General features: G+C 49.9%; 1 protein-coding gene across 1 annotated transcript in view; it reads right to left on the bottom strand.

Moving 5' to 3' along the window:
* Positions 1-17,500, bottom strand: part of LOC106570928 (PDZ domain-containing protein 2) — a 183,131-nt gene that overhangs the window by 59,112 nt on the left and 106,519 nt on the right. The window contains exons 8-12 of the mRNA XM_082961630.1: positions 17,177-17,325; positions 9,744-9,863; positions 5,905-6,093; positions 3,939-4,173; positions 2,265-2,382 (exon numbers count right to left, since the gene is read on the bottom strand). Of these exons, the coding sequence (XP_082817756.1) occupies positions 2,265-2,382; positions 3,939-4,173; positions 5,905-6,093; positions 9,744-9,863; positions 17,177-17,325 (811 nt within the window). The remainder of the gene's footprint in view (positions 1-2,264; positions 2,383-3,938; positions 4,174-5,904; positions 6,094-9,743; positions 9,864-17,176; positions 17,326-17,500) is intronic.

The raw sequence follows: 17,500 nt of genomic DNA on the forward strand, positions 1-17,500 counted from the left end.
TGGTATTCCTTCTGGCCCGGCGGCCTTGAGAGTGTTAACCTGGTTAAATGTTTTACTCACATTGGCCACGGAGAGCAAAATCACACAGTCATCCGGAACAACAGGGGTTTTCACGCAAGACTCAATGTTGTATTCCTCGAAGCGAGCATAAAAGCATTCCGCTCATTTGGGAGTTTATGCGTCCAAAGGTTGGGTTTCCCTTTGTAATCCGTTTTTTGGGTTTGGATACATTTGTATAGTCACTGTGGGGACGACGTCGTCTAAGCAGCCCATGACTAATGTGGTAAACTCCTCAACGCTATCGGATGAATCCCGGAACATATCCCAGTCTGGTACTAGCAAAAGAGTCTTGTAGCTTTGTGTCTGTTTCATCGGAACACTTCTGTATTGAGCGAGTCACTGGTCCTTCCTAAATTAGCTTTTGTTTGTAAACAAGAAGCAGGAGAATGGAGTCGTGGTCAGATTTGCTGAAGGTAGGACGAGGGAAGGCCTTGTATGTGTTTCTGTTGGTGGAATAAAAGTGGTCTAGAGTTCTAGTGTCCCTACTGGCGTGGTAGGAGGCGTGTTAGTAGATGTGAGGTAGAACGGTTTTAAGTCTCCCGAAGTTAAAGTCTCCGCCTATCAGAAACTCTGTCTCTTCGTGAGCAGTTTCTTGTTTGTTTATATCCATCTTATTCTCCAGTGACTGGACATTTGCCAATAGAACGGAGGGGAGTGCTGGTCAATATTCTCTTCGTCTCACCGGGATGTCGGCATGTCTCCCACATGTACGGCTGCGAAACAAAGGAATGGTGTCCGGTTTGAACAAGGGAACAGCTGAGTCGGATTTGAAGTCGAAATCGAGGTTAGTAACTGTCGATCTGATGTCCAGAACTACTTGGCGGGTCATATGTGATAATAGTATGACATTTCTGTAAAAAAAATTAAGATAAACACGTAAAAAGTCACTAAATACCAAAGACGGGTTGGAAGTCGTAGGATGTCGCCCTTCTCCGTCGGGACCATCTCTTCAATCTGAATATTGACCAGTATATTCTCGTAGCAAAAATAAATCCTGCAGCAACAAGATTTGAACGTTTAATCTATAATGTTGTTTGATCCGGTGGTTAGGCTATTAGCTGGGAAAAAACGAGATCACATGACGACAAGTAGAATCCTGTAACTATAACCATGTGTTAGTTTGGGTTTTCACTAACTTTATGTCAAGAAGCTCATCTGCATATAGTGATGTAATGAAGATCCTACACCTGTACTTCTCACCATTTCTCATTATATTTCCTTATATTTTATTTCTAAAAATATATATATATTTTTTTATATCTTTCTTTAATTTAAGGTGAGGCTTCTCTGCCCTGAGGTCAGTTTGGCATTTCTCCTGCTGATAAATGACTTTAACGTGTGGATGTGTGCCAGTGGTGTCACGTCCTGACCAGTATAGAGGATTATTTGTTATTGTAGTTTGGTCAGGACGTGGCAGAGGGTAATTAGTTTATGTATTCCGGGGTTTTGGGTTTCTTTTCTATGTTTGTGTTTCTATGGGTTTTCTATCTGTTCTGTTTCTATGTTAGGTAATTGGGGTATGGACTCTCAATTGAAGGCAGGTGTTTTCTAGTTGTCTTTGATTGTAGTCCTATATATTAGGGTGTGTTTGGTCTTGTTGTTTGTGGGTAGTTGTTTTTAGCACTCCTATACGTGTGTAGCCTGCTATACTGTTCCTGGCGGACATTGTTTTCTTGTTTTGTTCGTGGTGTTCACATTATAATAAATTATGATGAGCACGCAATCCGCTGCATATTGGTCCACTTTTTCCGACAGCGATTTCAACATATCTTCTGACGAAGAGGAGGCTGATGTCGCTTTATGTCGGAGGCTCGCTGTTATGACTGTAATGTAATGAATGGAACGGCATCAAACACATCGGTTAAACATACCATTCCAGCCATTACAATGAGCTGTCCTCCGATTTAAAGTCAAACCAGCCTCCACTGATCTGTGACTAAAGGAGTGGGGTTGTGACGAGAGACAGAGTATGAGATGATCCTAGATCTGTGACTAAAGGAGTGGGGTTGTGAGGAGAGACAGAGTATGAGATGATCCTAGATCTGTGACTAAAGGAGTGGGGGTTGTGAGGAGAGACAGAGTATGAGATGATCCTAAATCTGTGACTAAAGGAGTGGGGTTGTGAGGAGAGACAGAGTATGAGATGATCCTAGATCTGTGACTAAAGGAGTGGGGGTTGTGTGGAGAGACTAATGGGGACGTACCTGAGTCGTCCATCCATCTTGGCGACAGAGCCAGGGGCCAGACTGTGGATATAGATGGCTGGAGGACTGTTCTCTAGAGTTAGACAGCAGGTCCCTATACCCAGACCCACCCCGGGCTCTGACAGAGGAACACACACACACACACACACACACACACACACACACACACACACACACACACACACACACACACACACACACACACACACACACACACACACACACACACACACAGGACATACACAAACACACACACACAGGACATACACAAACACACACACACACACACACACACACACACACACACACACACACACACACACACACACACACACACACACACACACATACCACACAGCATACACACACATACACACACACATACACACACACATACACACACACACACACACACACACACACACACACACACACACACACACACACACACACACACACACACACACAGGACACAAAGACAACAAGAACAGTAGATTAGAGTCAAGGACACAGGGAGGATGTTTGTAAACAAACACTGTATAGCCTCAAAACATGATTAAAACTACAATAGTGATATCATGGATTGTCAGTCCTTGTATTCATAGCTCTGTCTATTAATTTGAGAGTGGTTACATTTCTCCAGCCCCGTCCTTTAGTTGTTTACCAAAACTGGGGTGGGGTTTCAGCTTTATTGCTGAACTGACAATAACACCTCCAGGTATTTAGCAATCCTTAATTTCCCCCAAAATTACTCTGCTGTGTTCCAAGACTAACAGGTTTGGACCCTGACAGGACAGGTTTGGACCCTGGTAGGCCAGGTTTGGACCCTGGCAGGACAGGTTTGGACCCTGGCAGGACAGGTTTGGACCCTGGCAGGACAGGTTTGGACCCTGGCAGGACAGGTTTGGACCCTGGCAGGCCAGGTTTGGACCCTGGCAGGACAGGTTTGGACCCTGGCAGGACAAGTTTGGACCCTGGCAGGACAGTCTCTTGTTTATAAAATGTTATCTGCTGTGTTCCAAGACTAACAGGTTTTTTACCCTGGCAGGATAGGTTTGGACCCTGGTAGGACAGGTTTGGACCCTGGCAGGACAGGTTTGGACCCTGGCAGGACAAGTTTGGACCCTGGCAGGACAGTCTCTTGTTTATAAAATGTTATCTGCTGTGTTCCAAGACTAACAGGTTTTTACCCTGGCAGGACAGGTTTGACCCTGGCAGGACAGGTTTTGACCCTGGCAGGACAGGTTTTTGACCCTGGCAGGACAGGTTTTTGACCCTGGCAGGACAGGTTTGGACCCTGGCAGGACAGGTTTTTGACCCTGGCAGGACAGGTTTTGACCCTGGCAGGACATGTTAGGACCCTGGCAGGACATGTTAGGACCCTGGCAGGACAGGTTTTTGACCCTGGCAGGACAGTGAGTTGGTGAGCGGATTTTGGAGTGTGGCTACTAAACTGTAGGCCCATAGCATCTCCTGACACCATTCTTTACCACTGCCACTTGGAATAGTTTAGACAGTAAGAATAGTAAAGAATAGATATAATGGGGTATTTAATATCTTACTAAACTAATGTCAACTCAAATCAACAAAAAACAATCTAACACCCGACTGAACTGAGCTAAACAACTCAACTGAAATAAACCCCACTCAGTTCAACCCTACTCTGTCAGGTACCTTTGTTGAGTGTAACCTCCATGATGATGCGGTCCTTGGGGCCAGGACCCGGGGGTCCCTTGCGGGTTTCTGGGGGTTCGTCGAAGGTGGGGGGTACTGGGGTGGGGTTGCCCCCGCTGGCGTTGGAGTTCGGGGAAGAGGAGCGGCTGAGAAGGGTGGGGGTGGGGCACGGCGTCAGGCTGGGGCTGCGGAGACGTGTCCGTACTGTTAGAGTCACCACACCCTTCTTCAGCTGCTGCAGGGGACCAGAGACAGGACCAGACAGGACCAGAGACAAGACCAGACAGGACCAGAGACAGGACACAGAGACAAGACACAGAGACAGGACACAGAGACAGGACCAAAGACAGGACCAGAGACAGGACCAGACAGGACCAGAGACAAGGCCAGACAGGACCAGAGACAGGACAAGAGACAGGACCAGAGAAAGACATAGAGACAGGACCAGAGACAGGACGAGAGACAGACACAGAGACAGGACCAGAGACAGGACACAGAGACAGGACCAGAGACAAGGCCAGACAGGACCAGAGACAGGACACAGAGACAGGACCAGAGAAAGACACAGAGACAGGACCAGAGACAGGACCAGAGACAGGACCAGAGACAGGACCAGAGACAAGGCCAGACAGGACCAGAGACAGGACACAGAGACAGGACCAGAGAAAGACACAGAGACAGGACCAGAGACAGGACCAGAGACAGGACCAGAGACAGGACCAGAGACAGGACACAGAGACAGGACACAGAGACAGGACACAGAGACAGGACCAGAGAAAGACACAGAGACAGGACACAGAGACAGGACCAGAGACAGGACCAGAGACAGGACCAGAGACAGGACACAGAGACAGGACCAGAGAAAGACACAGAGACAGGACCAGAGACAGGACAAGAGAAAGAAACAGAGACAGGACCAGAGAAAGTCACAGAGACAGGACCAGAGACAGGACCAGAGACAGGACCAGAGACAGGACACAGAGACAGGACCAGAGACAGGACCAGAGAGAGACACAGAGACAGGACCAGAGACAGGACACAGAGACAGGACACAGAGACAGGACCAGAGAAAGACACAGAGACAGGACAAGAGACAGGACCAGAGAAAGACACAGAGACAGGACCACAGACAGGACAAGAGACAGGACCAGAGAAAGTCACAGAGACAGGACCAGAGACAGGACCAGAGACAGGACCAGAGATAGGACCAGAGATAGGACCAGAGACAGGACCAGAGACAGGACCAGAGAAAAACACAGAGACAGGACAAGAGACAGGACCAGAGACAGGACCAGAGACAGTCACAGAGACAAGACCAGAGACAAGACCAGAGACAGGACACAGAGACAGGACCAGAGAAAGACACAGAGACAGGACCAGAGACAGGACCAGAGACAGGACCAGAGACAGGACACAGAGACAGGACCAGAGAGAGGACCAGAGACAGGACCAGAGACAGGACCAGAGACAGGACACAGAGACAGGACACAGAGACAGGACCAGACACAGGACCAGAGAGAGGACCAGAGACAGGACCAGAGACAGGACACAGAGACAGGACACAGAGACAGGACCAGACACAGGACCAGAGACAGGACCAGAGACAGGATCAGAGACACAGTGTTAAGACCAAAACCACAACGACAACAACATTAACAAGATCAGAGCGTCATACTGATTTCAGGTCTGACTCTCTCATTGATTGGTCAAAAGCCACTGAGATGCACCACTTCTGTTTCAAAGGTTATCCTTCAAAAAGGGATTTCTGAAAAACCAGGGAACTTAGGACAACCCTATTCCTAACCCTAACCCTAACCCAATTCCTAACCCTAACCCTATTCCTAACCCTAACCCTAACCCTATTCCTAACCCTAACCCTAACCCAGACTGTTACCTTGAAGGTCTGGATGGCCTAAACCTTCATTCTAACCCTGTACTAACCATAACCCAGACTGTTTCTGTTTACCTTGAAGGTCTGGATGGCCTGCTGGTGGGTCAGGCCCTGGAGAGAGTCTCCATTCACCTCCAGAATCTCATCTCCCTCTTTCAGTCTTCCGTCTGCGACCGCTGCTCCGTTAGAGAAGATAGTCTTGACAAAGATCCCCATCCTTCCTCGGGCAGAGTCCTGACCACCGACGATGCTGAACCCCAGTCCCTAACAAACCCACACACACACACAAAGGTTTCACAACAACCCGAGTAGAACCAACTACCAACAATACCGTCTGAACCCCCAGGGCCTACAAACCCGACACTTCATTCTGAACCAAACTGTAGGAAGTACTAACAGCTTGACTGGCTGACAGAAAGTCAGACTCGTTACATGTGCGTACCAGGTATGTACCCAACCACACACAAACACATGAAAGGACTTGGCTTCTGTAGACCCTGCAGACTGTTTCAACATACAAACACATTCACTGTGAAATTGAATCAAGCTTTCTGACTAAAATATACCAAGATGAATAGGATGGTACTTTTATACAATATACAACTCAATTCCAATGTCATGCTTCTCTGTTTTCAGGTCTGTCAAAGATGTTTAGCATGAAGGACTGTATGTCTGGGGGGGTGAGAGAAGGACTGTATGTCTGGGGGGGGGGGGGGGGTGAGAGAAGGACTGTATGTCTGGGGGGAGAGAGAAGGACTGTATGTCAGGGGGGGTGAGAGAAGGACTGTATGTCTGGGGGGGTGAGAGAAGGACTGTATGTCTGGGGGGAGAGAGAAGGACTGTATGTCTGGGGGGGGTGAGAGAAGGACTGTATGTCTGGGGGGTGAGAGAAGGACTGTATGTCTGGGGGGGGTGAGAGAAGGACTGTATGTCTGGGGGGGTGAGAGAAGGACTGTATATCTGGGGGGTGAGAGAAGGACTGTATGTCTGGGGGGTGAGAGAAGGATGTTTATCATGAAGGACTGTATATCTGGGGGGTGAGAGAAGGACTGTATATCTGGGGGGTGAGAGAAGGACTGTATGTCTGGGGGGGGGTTAGAGAAGGACTGTATGTCTGGGGGGGTGAGAGAAGGACTGTATGTCTGGGGGGGTGAGAGAAGGACTGTATGTCTGGGGGGGGTGAGAGAAGGACTGTATGTCTGGGGGGGGTGAGAGAAGGACTGTATGTCTGGGGGGGGTGAGAGAAGGACTGTATGTCTGGGGGATGAGAGAAGGACTGTATGTCTGGGGGGTGAGAGAAGGACTGTATGTCTGGGGGGGGTGAGAGAAGGACTGTATGTCTGGGGGGGTGAGAGAAGGACTGTATATCTGGGGGGTGAGAGAAGGACTGTATGTCTGGGGGGTTAGAGAAGGACTGTATGTCTGGGGGGTTAGAGAAGGACTGTATGTCTGGGGGGTTAGAGAAGGACTGTATGTCTGGGGGGTTAGAGAAGGACTGTATGTCTGGGGGGTTAGAGAAGGACTGTATGTCTGGGGGGAGAGAGAAGGACTGTATGTCTGGGGGGTGAGAGAAGGACTGTATGTCTGGGGGGAGAGAGAAGGACTGTATGTCTGGGGGGGTGAGAGAAGGACTGTATGTCTGGGGGGTGAGAGAAGGACTGTATGTCTGGGGGGTGAGAGAAGGACTGTATGTCTGGGGGGTGAGAGAAGGACTGTATATCTGGGGGGGTTAGAGAAGGACTGTATGTCTGGGGGGTGAGAGAAGGACTGTATGTCTGGGGGGTGAGAGAAGGACTGTATGTCTGGGGGGGATGAGAGAAGGACTGTATGTCTGGGGGGGATGAGAGAAGGACTGTATGTCTGGGGGGGTTAGAGAAGGACTGTATGTCTGGGGGGTGAGAGAAGGACTGTATGTCTGGGGGTGAGAGAAGGACTGTATGTCTGGGGGGGATGAGAGAAGGACTGTATGTCTGGGGGGGGGTGAGAGAAGGACTGTATGTCTGGGGGGTGAGAGAAGGACTGTATGTCTGGGGGGTGAGAGAAGGACTGTATGTCTGGGGGGGATGAGAGAAGGACTGTATGTCTGGGGGGTGAGATGAGCATGTGTGTGTGTGTGTGTGTGTGTGTGTGTGTGTGTGTAGGGCTCACCTTGCCCGGCCCTGTAGTATAGTATAGTGTATAGTGTAGTGTATAGTGTAGTATAGTGTAGTGCTCACCTTGCCCTGTCCTGTAGTATAGTGTAGTGTATAGTATAGTATAGTGTAGTGTAGTGTATAGTGTATAGTATAGTGTAGTGTATAGTGTAGTATAGTGTAGTATAGTGTAGTGTAGTGTATAGTATGGTATATTACCCACCTTGCCTTGTCCTTTAGTGTAGTGTATAGTGTAGTGTAGTATAGTGTAGTGTAGTATAGTGTCGTGTATGGTGTAGTATAGTGTATAGTGTATAGTGTAGTATAATGTAGTATATTGTAGTGTATAGTGTAGTATAGTGTAGTGTATAGTGTAGTATAGTGTAGTATAGTGTAGTGCTCACCTTGCCCTGTCCTGTAGTATAGTATAGTGTGTATTATAGTGTAGTGTAGTGTAGTGTATAGTGTGTAGTATAGTGTAGTGTATAGTGTATAGTATGGTATAGTACCCACCTTGCCCTGTCCTTTAGTGTAGTGTAGTGTAGTGTATATTGTAGTGTATAGTGTAGTATAGTGTATAGTGTGTAGTGTAGTATAGTGTAGTGTATAGTGTAGTATAGTGTATAGTGTAGTGTATAGTGTAGTATAGTGTAGTGTATAGTGTAGTATAGTGTATAGTGTGTAGTGTAGTATAGTGTAGTGTATAGTGTAGTATAGTGTATAGTGTAGTGTAGTGTATAGTGTATAGTGTAGTGCTCACCTTGCCCTGTCCTGTAGTGTATAGTGTAGTGTATAGTATAGTATAGTGCAGTGTGTAGTGTAGTGTAGTGTATAGTGTATAGTGTAGTGTATAGTGTAGTGTATAGTATAGTATAGTGTGTAGTGTAGTGTATAGTGTAGTGTATAGTGTGTCGTGTAGTATAGTGTAGTGTATAGTGTAGTATAGTGTATAGTGTAGTGTAGTGTATAGTGTAGTGTATAGTGTAGTGCTCACCTTGCCCTGTCCTGTAGTGTATAGTGTAGTGTATAGTATAGTATAGTATAGTATAGTGCAGTGTGTAGTGTAGTGTAGTGTATAGTGTATAGTGTAGTGTATAGTGTATAGTATAGTGTAGTGTGTAGTGTAGTGTATAGTGTGTAGTGTATAGTATAGTGTAGTGTATAGTGTGTAGTGTATAGTATAGTATAGTGTAGTGTATAGTGTGTAGTGTATAGTATAGTGTAGTGTATAGTGTGTAGTGTATAGTATAGTATAGTGTAGTGTATAGTGTGTAGTGTAGTGTATAGTGTAGTGTATAGTGTGTAGTGTATAGTGTAGTGTAGTATAGTGTAGTGTAGTGTGTAGTGTAGTATAGTGTAGTGTAGTGCAGTGTAGTGTATAGTGTGTAGTGTATGTAGTGTAGTGTAGTGTAGTATAGTGTAGTGTATAGTGTAGTGTATAGTATAGTGTAGTGTATAGTGTGTAGTGTATAGTGTATGGTGAAGTACCCACCTTGCCCTGTCCTGTAGTATAGTGTAGTGTAGTGTAGTGTAGTGTAGTGTAGTGTATAGTGTATGGTGAAGTACCCACCTTGCCCTGTCCTGTAGTATAGTGTAGTATAGTGTAGTGTAGTGTAGTGTAGTGTATAGTGAAGTACCCACCTCGCCCTGTCCTGTAGTATAGTGTAGTGTAGTGTAGTGTATAGTGTATGGTGAAGTACCCACCTTGCCCTGTCCTGTAGTGTAGTGTAGTGTAGTGTAGTGTAGTGTAGTGTAGTGTATAGTGTATGGTGTAGTACCCACCTTGCCCTGTCCTTTCATGAGGACTATGTTGGATATAATAGACGGCTGGGCCAGTCGCCATGGAGACTCCACTTGAACGGTGCTCAGGGAGCGAGCTGATTTCTTAACTATCTGATACTCCTACAGACAGAGACAATGAGACAGGGAGACAGGGAGAAAGAGAGACGGAGAGACGGAAAGACAGACAGCGAGAGAGACAGCGAGAGGGACAGCGAGAGCGACAGGGAGACAGAGAGACCGAGAGACGGAAAGACAGACAGCGAGAGAGATAGCGAGAGGGACAGCGAGAGCAACAGGGAGACAGAGAGACGGAGAGACGGAAAGACAGACAGCGAGAGAGACAGCGAAAGGGACAGCAAGAGTGACAGTAAGAGAGAGACAGCGAGAGAGAGACAGCGAGAGAGAGACAGCGAGAGAGAGACAGCGAGAGAGAGACAGCGAGAGAGACAGTGAGAGAGAGACAGCGAGAGAGAGACAGCGAGAGACAGCGAGAGAGAGACAGCGAGAGAGAGACAGCGAGAGTGAGACAGCGAGAGTGGGACAGCGAGAGAGGGACAGCGAGAGTGAGACAGCGAGAGTGAGACAGCGAGAGTGAGACAGCGAGAGAGGGACAGCGAGAGAGAAACAGCGAGAGTGAGACAGCGAGAGAGAGACAGCGAGAGAGAGACAGCGAGAGAGAGACAGCGAGATTAGAGAGCATCAATGTAGCGTCATCAGACAACTAGGCCTTTTTTCTAGTTCCAGTTACATCCCAAAAAACGTACGAGAGGGCACAACATTTAGACCTTTGATTTAATAAAGGCTACAGCCACTTGCTGGCCAAAACTAGTAAACATTGTCTGGTCAATCTGCCCTTGATTAACACAGCAATTAGCAGTAGCCAACCAGGGCATTGTGATGTGAGCAAGAGAGGCAGAAGGGGCCAAACTGAGAGGAAGGCTGAAAGACAGGGAGAGAGACCAGACAGACAGCCAAACTGAGAGGATGGCTGAAAGAGGGAGAGAAGCCAGACAGACAGCCAAACTGAGAGGAAGGCTGGAAGACAGGGAGAGAGACCAGACAGACAGCCAAACTGAGAGGAAGGCTGGAAGACAGGGAGAGAGACCAGACAGACAGCCAAACTGAGAGGATGGCTGAAAGAGGGAGAGAAGCCAGACAGACAGCCAAACTGAGAGGAAGGCTGGAAGACAGGGAGAGAGACCAGACAGACAGCCAAACTGAGAGGATGGCTGGAAGACAGGGAGAGAGACCAGACAGACAGCCAAACTGAGAGGATGGCTGAAAGACAGGGAGAGAGACCAGACAGACAGCCAAACTGAGAGGAGGCTGAAAGAGGGAGAGAGACCAGACAGACAGTCAAACTGAGAGGTAGGGCTGAAAGACAGGGGAGAGAGACCAGACAGACAGCCAAACTGAGAGGAAGGCTAAAAGACAGGGAGAGAGACCAGACAGACAGCCAAACTGAGAGGATGGCTGAAAGACAGGGGAGAGAGGCCAGACAGACAGCCAAACTGAGAGGATGGCTGAAAGACAGGGAGAGAGACCAGACAGACAGCCAAACTGAGAGGAAGGCTAAAAGACAGGGGAGAGAGGCCAGACAGACAGCCAAACTGAGAGGAAGGCTGAAAGAGGGAGAGAAGCCAGACAGACAGCCAAACTGATATGTAGGCTGAAAGACAGGGAGAGAGACCAGACAGACAGCCAAACTGAGAGGAAGGCTGAAAGAGGGAGAGAAGCCAGACAGACAGCCAAACTGAGAGGTAGGCTGAGAGGCAAGCTGAGCAGCAGGCTGAGAGGCAGGCTGAGAGGAAGGCTGAAAGACAGGGGAGAGAGACCAGACAGACAGCCAAACTGAGAGGATGGCTGAAAGAGGGAGAGAGACCAGACAGACAGTCAAACTGAGAGGTAGGGCTGAAAGACAGGGGAGAGAGACCAGACAGACAGCCAAACTGAGAGGAAGGCTAAAAGACAGGGAGAGAGACCAGACAGACAGCCAAACTGAGAGGATGGCTGAAAGACAGGGGAGAGAGGCCAGACAGACAGCCAAACTGAGAGGATGGCTGAAAGACAGGGAGAGAGACCAGACAGACAGCCAAACTGAGAGGAAGGCTAAAAGACAGGGGAGAGAGGCCAGACAGACAGCCAAACTGAGAGGAAGGCTGAAAGAGGGAGAGAAGCCAGACAGACAGCCAAACTGATAGGTAGGCTGAAAGACAGGGAGAGAGACCAGACAGACAGCCAAACTGAGAGGAAGGCTGAAAGAGGGAGAGAAGCCAGACAGACAGCCAAACTGAGAGGTAGGCTGAAAGACAGGGAGAGAGACCAGACAGACAGCCAAACTGAGAGGAAGGCTGAAAGACAGGGAGAGAGACCAGACAGACAGTCAAACTGAGAGGTAGGCTGGAAGACAGGGAGAGAGACCAGACAGACAGCCAAACTGAGAGGAAGGCTGAAAGAGGGAGAGAAGCCAGACAGACAGCCAAACTGAGAGGTAGGCTGAGAGGCAAGCTGAGCGGCAGGCTGAGAGGAAGGCTGAGAGGCAAGCTGAGCGGCAGGCTGAGAGGAAGGCTGAGAGGCAGGCTGAAAGGCCAGTCTGGGCTTGGATGTCCTTCCGCCTGGCTTATTATCACACAAATCAGCCTGTGGGGACAGTATATCCATCAGCCTGAGGAGGGAGCAGAACAGGCTCTCACTTTACAGCCTATTTAAAACCAATCCAGCCACGGTAGATCAGACGTGGATCCCTGGCCCAGGTCAGAGACACAGATACAGTATCTCTATGAGAGGAGATGGGAGATTTCAGAGGCTAGGTTGGTGCTGTATTTCTGTTAAACCTTCAAGGGAAATACCGTTTTGCATTATTTAATAATGGGGATCATTTTATCTCCCTAAGTAAGGGGTGGAACCCAGCAGACAGCAGATCTTCAGAGGACTGGAGCTGAGCACCACAGCTAGATTTAATCCCCTTCCCCTTCAAGGGAAAAGTTCCGCATGGGGATAGTACATTATTCCTTAACCTTCACCCTTTCACCTCTGCTGTTGTATAATGACAAGCCTTTGGGTTGGATGTGATTGGCTACGTTTAAGGTTAGGGGTTGGGATTTCAACCAGTGACATTGTGTATGGCAACATCGCAGGAATAACGCCATCCCCCGGACACTGACCTAGTGACTACTGACCTCTGCTCCTTTGACCTACTGACCTGTCGGACCCCCGGACACTGACCTAGTGACCTACTGACCTCTGCTCCTTTGACCTACTGACCTGTCGGACCCCCGGACACTGACCTAGTGACCTACTGACCTCTGCTCCTTTGACCTACTGACCTGTCGGACCCCCGGACACTGACCTAGTGACCTACTGACCTCTGCTCCTTTGACCTACTGACCTGTCGGACCCCCGGACACTGACCTAGTGACCTACTGACCTCTGCTCCTTTGACCTACTGACCTGTCGGACCCCCGGACACTGACCTAGTGACCTACTGACCTCTGCTCCTTTGACCTACTGACCTGTCGGACCCCCGGACACTGACCTAGTGACCTACTGACCTCTGCTCCTTTGACCTACTGACCTGTCGGACCCCCGGACACTGACCTAGTGACCTACTGACCTCTGCTCCTTTGACCTACTGACCTGTCGGACCCCCGGACACTGACCTAGTGACCTACTGACCTCTGCTCCTTTGACCTACTGACCTGTCGGACCCCCGGACACTGACCTAGTGACCTACTGACCTCTGCTCCTTTGACCTACTGACCTGTCGGACCCCCGGATACTGACCTCTGCTCCTGTAACCTTTGACCTACTGACCTGTCAGACCCCCGGACACTGACCTAGTGACCTACTGACCTCTGCTCCTTTGACCTACTGACCTGTCGGACCCCCGAACACTGACCTAGTGACCTACTGACCTCTGCTCCTTTGACCTACTGACCTGTCGGACCCCCGGATACTGACCTAGTGACCTACTGACCTCTGCTCCTGTAACCTTTGACCTACTGACCTGTCGGACCCCCGGACACTGACCTAGTGACTTACTGACCTCTCTTACTGTATCATTTTAGTCAATAACATTTTTGCAACGTAAGCTTAACTTCCTGAACATTCGAGACGTGTAGTCCACTTGTCACTCCAATCTCATTTGCATTAGCGTAGCCTCTTCTGTAGCTTGTCTACTATGTGTCTGCCTATCCCTGTTCTCTCTCCTCTGCACAGGCCATACAAACGCTCCACACCGCGTGGCCGCTGCCACTCTAACCTGCTGGTCCCAGCGCGCACGACCCACGTGGAGTTCCAGGTCTCCGGCAGCCTCTGGAACTGGCCGGTCTGCGGCCAACAAGGCTGAGTTCATCTCAGCCTATGCTACCCTCCAGTCCCTAGACTTCCTGGCGCTGACGGAAACATGGATCACCACAGATAACACTGCTACTCCTACTGCTCTCTCCTCGTCTGACTACGTGTTCTCGCATACCCCTAGAGCATCGAGCCAGCGGGGTGGTGGCACTGGAATCCTCATCTCTCCCAAGTGGACATTCTCTCTTTCTCCCCTGACCCATCTGTCTATCTCCTCATTTGAATTCCATGCTGTCACAGTTACCAGCCCTTTCAAGCTTAACATCCTTATCATTTATCGCCCTCCAGGTTCCCTTGGAGAGTTCATCAATGAGCTTGACGCCTTGATAAGTTCCTTTCCTGAGGATGGCTCACCTCTCACAGTTCTGGGTGACTTTAACCTCCCCACGTCTACCTTCGACTCATTCCTCTCTGCCTCCTTCTTTCCACTCCTCTCCTCTTTCGACCTCACCCTCTCACCTTCCCCCCCTACTCACAAGGCAGGCAATACGCTTGACCTCATCTTTACTAGATGCTGTTCTTCCACTAATCTCATTGCAACTCCCCTCCAAGTCTCCGACCACTACCTTGTATCCTTTTCCCTCTCGCTCTCATCCAACACTTCTCACTCTCCCCCTACTCGGATGGTATTGCGCCGTCCCAACCTTCGCTCTCTCTCTCCCGCTACTCTCTCCTCTTCCATCCTATCATCTCTTCCCTCTGCTCAAACCTTCTCCAACCTATCTCCTGATTCTGCCTCCTCAACCCTCCTCTCCTCCCTCTCTGCATCCTTTGATTTCCTCTGTCCCCTATCCTCCAGGCCGGCTCGGTCCTCCCCTCCTGCTCCGTGGCTCGACGACTCACTGCGAGCTCACAGAACAGGGCTCCGGGCAGCCGAGCGGAAATGGAGGAAAACTCGCCTCCCTGCGGACCTGGCATCCTTTCACTCCCTCCTCTCTACATTTTCCTCTTCTGTCTCTGCTGCTAAAGCCACTTTCTACCACTCTAAACTCCAAGCATCTGCCTCTAACCCTAGGAAGCTCTTTGCTACCTTCTCCTCCCTCCTGAATCCTCCTCCCCCTCCCCCCCCCCCCCCCCTCCTCCCTCTCTGCGGATGACTTCGTCAACCATTTTGAAAAGAAGGTTGACGACATCCGATCCTCGTTTGCTAAGTCAAACGACACTGCTGGTCCTGCTCACACTGCCCTACCCTGTGCTTTGACCTCTTTCTCCCCTCTCTCTCCAGATGAAATCTCGCGTCTTGTGACGGCCGGCCGCCCAACAACCTGCCCACTTGACCCTATCCCCTCCTCTCTTCTCCAGACCATTTCCGGAGACCTTCTCCCCTACCTCACCTCACTCATCAACGCATCCTTGACCGCTGGCTACGTCCCTTCCGTCTTCAAGAGAGCGAGAGTTGCACCCCTTCTGAAAAAACCTACACTCGATCCCTCCGATGTCAACAACTACAGACCAGTATCCCTTCTTTCCTTTCTCTCCAAAACTCTTGAACGCGCCGTCCTTGGCCAGCTCTCTTGCTATCTCTCTCAGAATGACCTTCTTGATCCTAATCAGTCAGGTTTCAAGACTGGGCATTCAACTGAGACTGCTCTTCTCTGTGTCACGGAGGCTCTCCGCACTGCTAAAGCTAACTCTCTCTCCTCTGCTCTCATCCTTCTAGACCTATCTGCTGCCTTTGATACCGTGAACCATCAGATCCTCCTCTCCACCCTCTCCGAGCTGGGCATCTCCGGCACCGCGCACGCTTGGATTGCGTCCTACCTGACAGGTCGCTCCTACCAGGTGGCGTGGCGAGAATCTGTCTCCGCACCACGTGCTCTCACCACTGGTGTCCCCCAGGGCTCTGTTCTTGGCCCACTCCTATTCTCGCTATACACCAAGTCACTTGGCTCTGTCATATCCTCACATGGTCTCTCATATCATTGCTATGCAGATGACACACAATTAATCTTCTCCTTTCCCCCTTCTGACAACCAGGTGGCGAATCGCATCTCTGCATGTCTGGCAGACATATCAGTGTGGATGACGGATCACCACCTCAAGCTGAACCTCGGCAAGACGGAGCTGCTCTTCCTCCCGGGGAAGGACTGCCCGTTCCATGATCTCGCCATCACGGTTGACAACTCCCTTATGTGCTCCTCCAAGAGTGCTAAGAGCCTTGGCGTGACCCTGGACAACACCCTGTCGTTCTCCACCAACATCAAGGCGGTGACCCGATCCTGTAGGTTCATGCTCTACAACATTCGCAGAGTACGACCCTGCCTCACACAGGAAGCGGCGCAGGTCCTAATCCAGGCACTTGTCATCTCCGTCTGGATTATTGCAACTCGCTGTTGGCTGGGCTCCCTGCCTGTGCCATTAAACCCCTACAACTCATCCAGAACGCCGCAGCCCGTCTGGTGTTCAACCTTCCCAAGTTCTCTCACGTCACCCCGCTCCTCCGCTCTCTCCACTGGCTTCCAGTCGAAGCTCGCATCCGCTACAAGACCATGGTGCTTGCCTACGGAGCTGTGAGGGGAACGGCACCTCCATACCTTCAGGCTCTGATCAGGCCCTACACCCAAACAAGGGCACTCCGTTCATCCACCTCTGGCCTGCTCGCCTCCCTACCTCTGAGGAAGCACAGTTCCCACTCAGCCCAGTCAAAACTGTTCGCTGCTCTGGCACCCCAATGGTGGAACAAGCTCCCTCACGACGCCAGGACAGCGGAGTCAATCACCACCTTCCGGAGACACCTGAAACCCCACCTCTTCAAGGAATACCTGGGATAGGATAAAGTAATCCTTCTAACCCCCCCCTTAAAAGATTTAGATTGCACTATTGTAAAGTGGTTGTTCCACTGGATATTATAGGTGAATGCACCAATTTGTAAGTCGCTCTGGATAAGAGCGTCTGCTAAATGACTAAAATGTAAATGTAAATGTAATGCTCCTGTACCCTTTGACCTACTGACCTGTCAGACCCCCAGACACTGACCTACTGACCTCTGCTCCTGTACCCTTTGACCTACTGACCTGTCGGGACCCCCGGACACTGACCTAGTGACCTACTGACCTCTGCTCCTTTGACCTACTGACCTGTCGGATGCCCACAGTGTCTAACTGCTGAGGCAGGGAGTGTTTGCGTCCACCTAGTGTCGGTTTCTCCACCATGTCACTCCCCGCCTCTCCATTCTCCACGATCAGCTCGTCATCCTCTCCAACAGACTCCAGACGATTACCGCCCCCTGAAACACAAACCAGGAAGTCTTACTAGCTAATCAGCTCCTTTGGAAACACAATACAGGATGTCTCACTATCCAATCGTCTCTTTCCGTCTTCATCGCAGAGCCTAGTTAGCTTCCCTGTGGCTCAGTTGGTAGAGCATGGTGTTTGCAACGCCAGCATGGTGTGTGCAACGCC

This window comes from Salmo salar, chromosome 15 (assembly GCF_965601325.2).
Source record: "Salmo salar chromosome 15, fSalSal1, whole genome shotgun sequence".
NCBI lineage: Eukaryota > Metazoa > Chordata > Actinopteri > Salmoniformes > Salmonidae > Salmo > Salmo salar.